The following is a 12,383-nucleotide window of genomic DNA, read 5'->3' on the forward strand; positions in this document are numbered from 1 at the left end:
TTTATAGGTAAAAGAACATTAACCCTTAGCTATCTGTTTATGACAAGGGGGCTCAGCCTCCCCAAACCTTGCACTGTCAAGGGGACAGTGGGGCCCATGATCAGGGGCCCTGGCCAAGTTAGGTCCCCCTGGAAAAGTCTCCCCTATGTCAGCCCCAGGGCTGGAGGAGCTCCCACTCCCTGCTACAGCCCGGGGGCTGCAGCAGGGGCACAGAGCTTCTCTGGTCTCAGGGCCACAGCGAGGCAGGGGTAAAGGAGTGATAGGGTGGGGCTGGTGAGGGAAGGGGTGGAACAGAAGTGACAGTGGATGGGGCCATGGGTGGAAGGGGGTAGAGCCACAGACAGAAGGTAGGGGCATGGTTCTGGTGCTGGGGCCCCCACACTTGTTCTCCCTTTCCCGGGGGTTTGGCATCACTAGCCCCGGCTTAGCGAGTAGGGTTCAGTGGTCCCCATAATGTGGGGTGCGACTCCTAGGGGGACACAGAGGAACATTCATGGGGGCACCTCAGGACCTGAGCCAGCCCACATAGAGGGCAGGGAGGGAGCACCACTCTGCCACAGCTCTTCCCCAACCCCACCCTCAGCCTGAGACTCTGGCTCCCAGCCCGGCAGTCGACCCCTTTACCCCTGTCCGCACCCCTCACCCCAGCAAGCAACAGCCCCACTCCTCCCAGCCCCGGTTCTTGACCGTGGCTTCCGAGGGGCCACAGCCATGGCTAAGAGGGCACAATGTGAAATGTTTGGGGACCACTGGTTTAGGGTGACGTCCTCAATCACTTCTCTGCAGTCCAATAAAAGCTATTCCTCACTCACCTACCCCTCCATCAGGACGGACTAGGTATGTTCTGCTGCCCTTCACTCATACAGGAAGGAGAATAACATTTCATTCCACTCAATCCTAAAGTCATTTGTCACCCAAGACCATCCCAAACTGGTCATTTTGGGGAAGCGGCCCCATCATGCTGCATAGCTAGGCAGAGTAGGTGTGTCTATGCAAACACGGTCTGTTCCGGAAGTCTTTCCCCAGCTCCTCACTAGGTGAGAGAGGGGAGCTCATTCAGACCCTGCTTTCGCTTAGTATTTAAAAACTCCTTAGTGTCCCTATCTCTGCCGGCCTTAGATTTCTCCTCCTGTCTGTTTTTTGACAGCTCAGATGAGGTGACCGAGTGGTTAAGGTGATGGACTGCTACCCCATTATGCTCTGCCTGCATGGATTCAAATCCCATTCTCATCAGAGGCATTTAGTCTTCACCCTCCTTTATAGACAACCATCTCCCCCTTTGGTACAATAACAGATCAAACAATGTTGCTTGTGTTACCCAAAATTGGGTCAGTTAGTAAGCTTAGAGAGGACTAATAATGCCCCTCCCCCGCAGAGTTTGGCAGAAAGCAGCACATTTATTAGCTTGATAGCTAAGCTCAAAAGAAGGGATGGGGGAGGGTGTCACACTCATACTCACGCTCCCAGGACAGGTCTGGCAGTGGAGATGTCAGGATCCTTTAAGGTAAGTGTCCCACAGCGCAGCGATGGACGGTGCGATGAAGATCAGTCTCCCTGAGGTGCAATAGAATGTAACACAGCGAACCACTGGCCAGATGGGCCGGGTGAAGGGCATTCACTGGAGGTACAAAGGAGAGTGGGAAAGCCACTTCACAGGCATTCAAAGCGGGAAAGGACACAAGCTGGGGGAGTTTAACAAACCTTTTGAGCATACAGGTTATACAGAGCATACAGATCACTGCTGCTCCTACAACGTGATAAGTTCTCAAGCACCATGTTTCTTACTTTGCCCATCTGTCAATTTTGATGATTATTGATGGAAATATTTTGCCATTGGGTTGTGTGTTTACACAGAAATTGACATTTACCAACAAATACACAATTCTTCCAAGCCTGCCTAGTCTGCAGTTGATGGGTTTAGAGGGACACATTCACTCTTCCAGGTCCCCATTCCAGGCCTGTGCTCTCCAGGTTGTCAACTTCCCGCACTGCTGGGATCCTTCCCTCATCTCCCCCCAAACCACTGCCCCACCCCCACTTCTGGGGTCCCCTCCCTACACTGTCTAACTCCACTGCTGGCAGGATCCCTTCCTGTTCCTTTCATTTCCTGCCTCCACTCTGGGCAAAAGCTCTGCACTCTTCCCACACCAGAAGCTGAACCCAGGCCACCTGGGTGAAAACCAGGAATCCTGACCACTAGCCCATATGGGACTGTTGTTGCATCTGACGAAGTGGGTATTCACCCACGACAGCTCATGCTCCAATACGTCTGTTAGTCTATATCCTCCGGGCGGGGCTCCAGCACAGAGCAGTGGCGGGGCAGCTCCTGGGGGCGGGGCTCCAGCACGGAGCAGGGGAGGAGCAGCTCCTGGGGGCGGGGTTCTGGCACAGCCCATGGGCAGGGCAGCTCCTGGGGGTGGGGCTCTGGCACAGCCCGGGGGTGGGACAGCTCCTGGGGGCGGGGCTCTGGCACAGCCCGGGGGCGGGGCAGCTCCTGGGGGAGGGGCTCTGGCACATTGTGACTCGGAGCCCGGGCTGAACAGCTGCTTCCTGGTTCTCCACGTGCTGCCAGCAGCGCTGGAGCTGCCCGAGCCGGAGCGGAGCCGCTGTTCTCAGCTGCAGCCAGGATCTGCCCCCGGCCCCGCTGGGATCCAGGTGGGGACAGAGACTGGGGCCCGGGGGTTCCCTTGGTGTGGCTGGCGGGGGCGGGAGGGGAGAAGCCGGAGCTGCAGGCGGGGGAAGGGCGGTGGGACATTGTGACCCGGAGCCCCCGGGGAATGAGAGGCGCTGGGGGGCAGGAAAGTGACTCTGCCCCAGGGAGCCTGGGAGAAGACTTGAAGGCGCCTCGGCCCCAGTGGAGCTGCAGGAGGATCCGCCCGCCCGCCCCGCTGGGATGGGGGGGCCGGGGCACGGCCGTCGTGTGGGGGGGAGGGGCGGACCCCGGGCCAGGCGGGGGTGGGGCGGTGTATTAAATCCCTTCCCATAGCTATGTGCTATTCCCGGGCACTGCGCATGCCCAGTAACAGCCGCTGAAGCCGCTGCCCTTCCCCCTGCCCGGACCAGCCGTAACGTTCCGCCGGGCGCTGGGGGCGGGGCTGGAGCGGGGCGGGGGAGTAACAGGGAGCGTGGGAGGGGCGGGCGCAGAGCAGGAAAATGATGGGCGGGGGGGGTCAGGCAGCTGGAGGCAGGGTTCGTGGGGGGCTAAAGGGCACAATCCGGGCTGGGGGGAGGAGCAGGAGTTGAGCTCAGGGGGAGGCGCTGGCAGAGCCCCCCCCTTTGGTGTGAGGGCGGAGGTGTCGAGGGGGGAGGAGAAGCCGGAGTTGCAGGGGGGGAGGTCACTGGGGTGGGGGGTGTAGATCTGTCTCTGTGCAGCCAGGACATTCCCGGGGTGGGAGGGAGGTGAGTTAACTGGATCCTGTCCCTGTTTTTGCCACTTCCTCCCACACACACATTCTCTCAAGATTTCCCCTTTTCTCTCTCATTATCACACGTGGCTATAAAATCCAGGGAGATTCTCCTTCCCCCCCGCCAATGATCAGCTCTCTAATTGCCTCTGATTTTCCCTTTTCTCTCCATACTTCTCAAATGTCAATTTAAAATCTCTCCGATGGGGGGTGGATTTTCCCACCCATTTTATCTGCAGCGATTTGTCCTTGTTTGGGTGGGAAATTGTTGCCCTGGGTCATTCCCCAGAACACGGCTCCCACTGGAGTGGGATGGGATGAGGTTCCCGTTCTCTGCCCGGGCAGGGAAGGGAAGGGAGGAGCACATCCCCCATGGAGACTGCCCAGACCCCACTTCCCAATTAACCTGCGGCCCCCTTCCATTGTCCAGGGATCCTTCCAGCTCCCCCCCGCCCTTAAATCAGCTCCTCAAAGGGCTCTGAGCTGCTCACGTGAATGGTTGCCCCGTGGCCGGGGGGGACCATCACATTCTGTTTATGTATTGGACAGTTATATAAAATCCAGTCCAACAGTCCCCCTTTTCCACTAGTTATTTAATAGCAACATCAAATCCCCTCCGATCTTGGTGGTTTTCTCTCATGTTATCAAATGTCGTTTGTGACAGGGTTCTATCTGCGTGTCTCAAAGATTGATATAAAATAACCCAAACATTTGCCCCACTTCTCTCTAGTTGTTTTATTTCTAATTGAATATGATGGGTTGTTTCCCAATGTGCTAAGATGCAGCCGCCTCTGGGGTGGATCCATGGTGGCCATTATTTGCTAGTGACAGCCCGTGGATCTTTCTTGCCCTCCAGGCCTTCCATTCTCCTGTTAAAGAAGCACTCCCCAGGCTCCCTCTGCCTGTGTGACTGGCCAGCAGGAGGTGGTGTTAACTTTCTAGCCACTTCTCACACTCTGTGAGGTAACACTTGCAGGGGCAGGGAAGGTGTCTGTGTGGGGAGATTGCAGCTGAAGGGGCATTGTGGTAGGGGGAGGCCTCTGGGTGGCTGGGCAGGGCGTACCCTAGTCAGGTTGGTGGGTTGTGGAGGTTTGGGGTTTTCGGGGGTGGTGGTTCTGATGTGCCCATCCCTGAGGCTATGGGTCCTGGAGGTGGGTATCGCTGGGGGCCTGGTGGCTGCAGAACAGTGGGGTGGGTGTCTCTTGGGGAGGCGGGAGAGAGGGTTAGAGGGAGCCTGGTTCTGTGCCAGGGGCTCTGTCTGTGCTTCCCCCGCTGGTTCCTGGTTTTGTTGCCATGCCCAGTGCACAGAGCTGGGGGAGGGGATCCCTGGCACTAGGTGAGGGCATGCCAGGGAAGCAGAGTGATGGGTCGCACTGTAAAGCATCAGGGGGTCACACTGGGCAGAGGAGGGGGTCCCAGGCAAATGTCAGGGTAGATCGTTCTGGAGGGTGGGGAAGTTCCTAGGCAGGCAGTGAGGGACTGAGTTCCCAGTGTGGGGGTGGGTCCCTTGAGGGGGTCCCTGGCTGCTGGGGGCTCTTGGTGGGGGGAACCCTTTGGGATTCCCAACCTGGCAATCATGGTGTGGTGGGGGTTCTCTGGCCGGTGGGGCTTTGAGGGGTATCTGGGGTCCCTGGCCAGGGACTCTGGGGGCTGCGTCCCAGGGAATATCTGATGGGATCCTGGCTGGGGGGTGTCTGGGGCCCCTGGCTGGGGGGTCTGGGCTCTGGGTACTAGGGGGTGTCTGGGGGCTGCTGCTAACCATGATCCTTCTCTCTGGTCAACTTGTACCAGAGTCCTGGCTCCTAGTCACCAGGTCACTAAGTCCATTCCCCAGTCATGTGCCCTGTCACTGTGATAACTTTCTGTCCACTTAGCAAATACTGTTAGTGTGAAATCACAGAATTTACTTTTCTCCTCTTTTGAAAACTGCAGGAACTTTCGGTTCCGTTTGGAAAATTTTTGCCCCCAGTCCTTGTCCTAGATCTGCGGGGGTGAGGGAGGTGGGAAGGGAGTCAGCACTGCCACACGATGGTCTTTTCCACAGCGTTCTGAACTCATTCTTTCTGAAATCCGGTGTCATTGAGACCGTTGTTAATCCAGAGTCACTGTATGGAAAGACAAGGAGTGATTCCAGATGGACAGTGGGTCAAATGAGATCAGCCATTCGCCCTGTGAGGAGGGGCTCCCATTAGCTGCTCTCCCCAGAGAGCTAAAGGAGGGAAGCTGCTCATACACTCCGTCCCTCTCTGCTCAGGATATTGGGGTTCAGCTTCCTGGGTCAGATGCTGCAGCCTCCATTGTGATCTGGGAGACCAGGCTTGGCAGCTGCTGCTCCCCCAGTGGGGCTCTGTGCTGGGAAGTGACCTTAATTAAAGCTTCTTCTCTGCCCGGCCCAGGGGATGACTTTCTGCAGCTGGTCCTAGCCCCCTAGGGCAGTCCTGGGCCCTGTTACTACCAAATTCTGAGCCAGAGTCTCCAGGTAACTGAAAGACCTCAGGGAATGTCCTAGGGTCTGGCAAGAAAGTGACTCTGCACAAACAACACCACCTCATTTCTCCTCCCATTAGTGGTTGCCAGGAGGAAATCCAGCCATGGGAGAGCAAAGCCCCCAGGAATGGGACTGTCCCAGCCACAAGGGGCAGGGAGAGAGGACAGGGGAAGGAGAGACTGAAAGGGGCAGTGGGAGAAATGAATGTGGGGGAGAGATTTCCAGCTCTCTAGTCCACCCAGACACATGTATTGCTGCATCCTGGGCAGAACCACTTTCCAGTGAACAAAACAAGGATCAGACAGAGCAAAAGCCAGTTCCTGACTCCATATTCCCCCTGCTGGGGTGTGGCTGCCGTGGGGTCAGTGTCTGAGGGAATCCCCCACAGTGACTCCTTTGGTTCTGCTCTTTTCTAGCCTTGTGTTCAGAGAAGGGGTGAGGGGAGAGAGAAGGGAGGTTAAAAATGTGTCTGTGGACTTAGCCTGGCAGGAGGGGCCAGGTCTAAATTGTAATAAACAGATTGAGCATTTCCCAGCATGACAGAATCTAGGGTGTCTGTCTGCAGGGAAAGGGCCTGGGAGAATTGTGATGTGAAATTAACTAAAACCGGTTCTGAAATGCCCACAACTGCCCTTCTCCCCCAGACAGGCTGCAGAATGTTTTGCTCCAGCTCATCCCAGCCTGGCGTGGGACAGGGAAGAGAAATGGCTGCAGTGGAGTCAGTCCAGCTAGAGATTATCGGGGGGTTGCTGGTGGGTTCCTGCTGGAGGAAAGGGAGAGCAAATACACCAAAGGTGGGAAGGTTTGCAGAGTCTGGTTTGGAGGTTGGAGCGGGGCAGGAAATTCACAGCGTGGGGAAAAGAGGAGACCAGGGTGTGGCAGACCTGCTGGGAGTTATTTACTAAGTGGCCTAGATTCTAGGAACAGACCCAGGAGGTTTGGAGGTGGAAATGCCCTAATTTGTGAAGAGAGAAAATAACCCACCTACATGGAGCTAGTCAAACTGACCAGACTCCTAGTGCTGGAGCCTGACCTCATTAACCATCAGCTGCTGTGAGATATAAAGGGCATACCCATGAGTCAGGCTTATTGGAGCTGCCTCTCCCTTCATATCCCACTCCTCACAATGAGGAGGGTGTTGGGCATCCTACCAGCGAGCTCTCCCTGGACCCTGCTAGGGGCTCCAGATCCTGTATCAGTCAGTGGCTAGTAGGGGGGTGATGGATATGCTGGGAGAGATAAGGGGCTCTCTCTTCATCCCCTCACCCTGGCATTTGCTGGATACTCTGAGCCAGGTCGAGGTGGGACTCTCCTGACTATGATCCACCCAGAGCTTCCATTTGATTCACTCTTCTCTGCCACAAATAGTGGGGCTCTGAGTGGGGCAGCAAGTCCTTAGTGTTGGACTCTTACTCTTTCAGGGGCTGGTGACCTTCAAGGAGATGGCTATGTATTTCACCAGGGAAGAGTGGGCTCTGCTGGACCCCACTCAGAGAGCCCTCTACTGGGATGTCATGCAGGAGAACTATGAGACTGTGACCTCGCTGGGTAAGGGTTCCTGTCCCTTCTGTTCTTGGAAGGGGAAATGAAGAGTGAAGGTTCACGCCACCCCCCACAATGCCATCTGTACCCTGTCCTGTTTCAGCATCACCCCAATAGGCCAGTGACACACATAATACCAGAGACCCTCCTCTGCTGCAGAACACTTTGGGAACAGAGCACAGGAGCCGTATTGCACAGTGTCAAATATCTCCTGTTTGCTCAAGTGAAACTGGGGGTTAGGTCTGGCATAACTGTCCCATACCCCTAATCATTTTTCTTGCCCTTTTCTGAACCTTTTCCAATTCCAATATTTCTATTTTTGAGATGGGGTGACATGTGCATGCAGTATTCAAGATGTGGGTGTATCATGGATTTAATTGCTGTTTTTACAAATATGATCTATGAGATATTCTGTCATATCTATCACTTTCTTAATTATTTCCTACATTGTTCACTTTTTTTCACTGCTGCTGCACATTGAGTGGATGTTTTCAGAGAACTATCCACAGTGACTCCAAGATCACTCTCTTGAGTGGAAACAACTAATTTAGACCCCATCATTTTGTATGTATAGTTGGGATTGTGTTTTCCAATGGGCTGCACTATGTGCTATCCTGTCATCTAGTACTGCTGAGATCCTGGATTCAGTAATATCCCTGCCCTTCCTGTTCCTTTCTCCACCGAACCCCGCCATCCCATGCTTCCTGTTCCCAGCTTCCCCAGGATTCTCGCACTGTCTCTGAACATCTCTGTCAGCAAGAAGCAGTGCCAGGGACACTTGCCCTCTGTCTGGAGTCTTCGATTTCTGGGACATGGATTTACTTTCTCTGTGTTGTAAGAGGCTCTGTCATAATGAGTGTCTGTGATGTTACCCAGAGTACAATCTGGACTGTTAAATAGCTGTACCTCAGTCCTCCAGCATGGGGTGCCTTTTTCCACTGTTTTCCCGTGAGAACAGCCCCTCTTGGCCAACTTAACACACAGTCTCCAGCATGTAACTCACTCCCAGCTACACAGTATTGAGTGCTGCTAGACAGCCACTCATGAATTACACCTCAGGAGAAAACCAGCAAATTCTCAAGTGCCCAACTTTCCCCCAGAAATGTGCATCTTGCACTGTCCAGCACGCTACTGAACGACCCAAGCTCATATGAAGTCTGTCATTTCATCAGCGGAAAATGACATGCACCAGCTTGTTATCCCAAACAGAGTTTCCAACACACTTCAATCCACACATACTGGTTAGATGAACAATAAACCAAGCTTGTTAACTACCAAAAACTAAAACTAGGCCCAGTCCATGAAAGGGGCACTCCCAGGAGAGACTGTATAAAGGCTGGAACATGAAACACCTTTGTAAACCTGAGACAGCTGCCTTGGGGACAATGACAGGGAGAATCCCCCAAAGTGACTCCTTTGTTTCTGCTCTTCTCTGGCCTCCGATTGTTCCTTCCAACGTGGAGTACTTTGCACTTGTCTCTACTGAATTTGATCCTATTTACTTCAGAATCATTTCTCCCGTTTGTCCAGATCATTTTTGAATTTTAATCCAATCCTCCAAAGCACTTACAACCCCTCCCAGCTTGGTGTTGTCCGCAAACTTGATACGTGTAAGAGAGAGACTGGTTACTGGAGGGGTATCCCCATGTGTCAGAGGTTACACCCTGGTGGGAGGGGGCTAGGCCTGTACTGGAATAAGGTCACTCTGTGCTTCACAGTGTGCTAGAACCTAGAATGTGCATTAGCAGGGGAAAAGCTGGGGGGAATCGGCTTGTGGAATGGACAAAAGCCTAGTCTGAATTCTCACACCCTTGCCCTTTTCACCCCGGCAGGCCAGAGAATAACATCCATGTTTCGCTGCAGATCATCTCGTCCTCCCAGGGGCAAGGAAATGGCTGCAATGGAGCTGGCTCAGGTAAGAGATTATCAGGGTGGCGGGCTCTGCTTGGAGGTTGAGGAGCAGTAAATGCATAAGAGGGTGGGAATTGCTAGAAGTGGTGGGAAGCAGGAAATATCTCGGGTGGAGAAAGGGAGGGGACAGCATGTGACAAACCTGCTGAGACTTGTGTAGTGTAGGGCGTGATGGGTTGTCACCCCCAGGAGGCAGTTTGTGGAGCTTCTGGGAACTGCTGTGTCCTCTAACCCTCACGCTGGGCTGGCCCTTCTCACACTGCTTTGCTGGAGATTTCGCCAGCCTCTCCAGGGCCTGTTATCACCCAACACAACAACAGGTGGCGCCATGCAGCCAACTAAGCTACCTGAGTGCGTTACCTAAGCCACTCAAGGACAGATAGAAGACAAGAGCCAATTTCCCACTCCCTAACCTTGCACACTTGCTGTAGTATAAATCCAGAATGATACCATCTTATAGTGCACAGGGATCTCTATAATACAAGCTCATTAATGTAGTTCCCCTTCCCCTCGATATGGGACAGATGTGCACAACAAGCTGAGATTTTCCCCAGACACCTCACTCAAAATACGCTGGTTAAGATAAAGCATCAAACAAGTTTATTAACTGCAGAAAGATAGATTAAGTGATTATAAGTGATAACAAACAGATCAAAGCAGATTATTTAGCAAATAACCAAAACTCAGACTAAGCCTAACATACTAGATGGATAGAATTTGAATTAGCAATTTCTCACCCTGACTGATGGTACAAGCAGTCCCCCAAGTTTCCATACACAAGCTAGAAATCTCTTGATCCTGGGAGCAGCACTTCCCCCACATCCGTTTTTGTTTCTCAGGTGTTTCCAGAAGTTCTCTTGTGTGGAGAATGAGGCCAAGAGATGATGTCACACCCCACCTTATGTAGCTTTTCCATATGGTGGGAACCTTTTGTTCCAAACTCAGTTCCTAGTCCAGTTTGTGGAAAAATACAGGTACTAAAATGGAGTTTAGTGTCATGTGGTCTGGTCACAGGCCCTGCTGAGTCATAGTAGCCATGACTCATAGGCTGGCTGAAACATTCACAGGAAGGCTAAGCTCTTCCACAGTCCATTGTCTTTGTTGAGCCATCAGCACTGTCTGGCTTCTTCATTGTTGTACCTGAAAGGCTCATTGTGGGTGTTACCCAGAGTAAGCACATTTGAAATACAGATACAGAGTCAATATCCATAACTTCAGATACGAACATGATATGTGCACACAAATAGGATAATCATATTCAGCAAATCAGAACTTTTCCAGTGACACCACACATGATGCATCTTCTACAAAATAGATCATAATTATGTCCTAATCATATTATAATCATACCACTATGATGAATATGGGGGTGTAGTGTCAGATAGGTCCTAATTTCAAGGCACAGGAGTTGGGAATGGAACTTCCCCTCTTTGTGGAACAGGAAATAACCCTCCAGCCAGGGCTGGGACAACTTCCCAGACTCTCAGCGATGGAGCCTGAATCTACTGACATTTCATTAATTACCACCAACCCCAATCTTTGTGGCAACTGTAAACTTTATCAGTGATGATTTTGTACTCTCTTCTAAGTCATGGATAAGAATGTTAAATAGCACAGGGCCAAGAACCAATCCCTGCAGGAACCTGCTAGAAAGAAATCCACTCGATCATGGTTCCCCATTTACTATCAGAGTTTTTAATCTATTTAATGTATGCCGTGTTTATTTTGTATCATTCTAGTTTTTTTTAGTAAAAATATTGTGCTAATCAAGTCATGTCCCTTACGGAAGTTTAGGTATATTACATCAATACTATTAGCTGCAACCAAACTTTTGATCTCATCCAATAAGGATATCCCGTTAGTTTGATAGGCTCTATTTTCTCTAAACCTTTGTTAATGGGCACTACAATTCTGACCTTCTAACTTCTATTCTTTATGATTGACTTCCCCTTTCTTCCATATATTTTATTTGGAGAGTGCTTGGATTCCTACCAGGGAGCCACTATCAGGGTCCAGAGACAGCCCCATCTCCTATATTAAGCTCTGGCTAGTAGCTATGTGATAAATGTGAAGACCCTGCTTCTGTCTGTCAGATGGGAGACACAAAGGTTCTCTCTTTCTACCCTCTGATGCCTCCTGGCTGCTGTAAGCAAGGTGGGGTGGGACTCTGTTAACATGTGCCTCCCGGAGCTTCCATTTCCCTGGTGCTGCTGTTCCGTGAATAGTGGGGTTGTGAGTGGGTCAGCAGGTACTGAGTATTGGACTCCTGCTCTTTCAGGGGCCGGTGACCTTCGAGGAGGTGGCTGTGTATTTCTCCAGGGAAGAGGGGACTCTGCTGGACCCCACTCAGAGAGCCCTCTACAGAGATGTCATGCAGGGGAACTATGAGACGATGGTCTTGCTGGGTAAGGATTCCTGTCCCTTCTGTTCTTGGAAGGGGAAATGAAGAGTGAAGGTTCATGCCACCCCCACAATGCCATCTGTACCCTGTCCTGTTTCAGCATCACCCCAATAGGCCAGTAACATACATACTACCAGAGACCCTCCTCTGCTGCAGAACACTTTGGGAACAGAGCACAGGAGCAGCATCACACAATGTCAAATATCTCCTCTTTACTCAAGTAAAACTGGGGTTAGGTCCAGCATAATGAACAGAAGCTTCCTACCCCCAGCCTTCTCTCAAACCCTGAGCCTTCTCTACCCAAACCAGAATGTGCTTGGGGTGTAACAAGCAGGCGGCTGGAGTCAGAGCTGCCAGTCCAGGGTTACTTATCATACAGACACTCAGTGCGTCCTTGAACGCTGGCTGGGAGTATCCAGACAGGGGAGCTCCAGCAGCAGAACACTGAATCTCACCCAGGATTACAGATGACACAACTCCTCGCCGATCTGGATTGCACCCCAGCATGTGAAAATGGCCTAGTTGGTAGTGACATTTCTTGAGACATGGAGAGTCTTGCTCCCATATCACCAGGTGTAATAAAAATAACAGGAAAGGCCAAATATGGAAACTGATTGTTCAGCTTGCTTTTGAGACC

The 12,383-nt window shown here is 52.2% G+C and overlaps 1 protein-coding gene across 1 annotated transcript; it reads left to right on the forward strand.

Annotated features, from left to right (window-relative positions):
* The first annotated feature begins 2,544 nt into the window (after window positions 1-2,544).
* LOC127042371 (zinc finger protein 707-like) lies at window positions 2,545-11,927 on the forward strand. Its single transcript, XM_050935861.1, has 3 exons — window positions 2,545-2,655; window positions 9,267-9,349; window positions 11,624-11,927. Exons 2-3 carry the CDS (start codon window positions 9,284-9,286, stop codon window positions 11,789-11,791), a joined length of 234 nt encoding a protein of 77 aa, XP_050791818.1. The 5' UTR covers window positions 2,545-2,655; window positions 9,267-9,283; the 3' UTR covers window positions 11,792-11,927.
* The last annotated feature ends 456 nt before the right edge of the window (window positions 11,928-12,383 follow it).

This window comes from Gopherus flavomarginatus, unplaced genomic scaffold (genome assembly GCF_025201925.1).
Source record: "Gopherus flavomarginatus isolate rGopFla2 unplaced genomic scaffold, rGopFla2.mat.asm mat_scaffold_37_arrow_ctg1, whole genome shotgun sequence".
Classification (NCBI taxonomy): domain Eukaryota; kingdom Metazoa; phylum Chordata; order Testudines; family Testudinidae; genus Gopherus; species Gopherus flavomarginatus.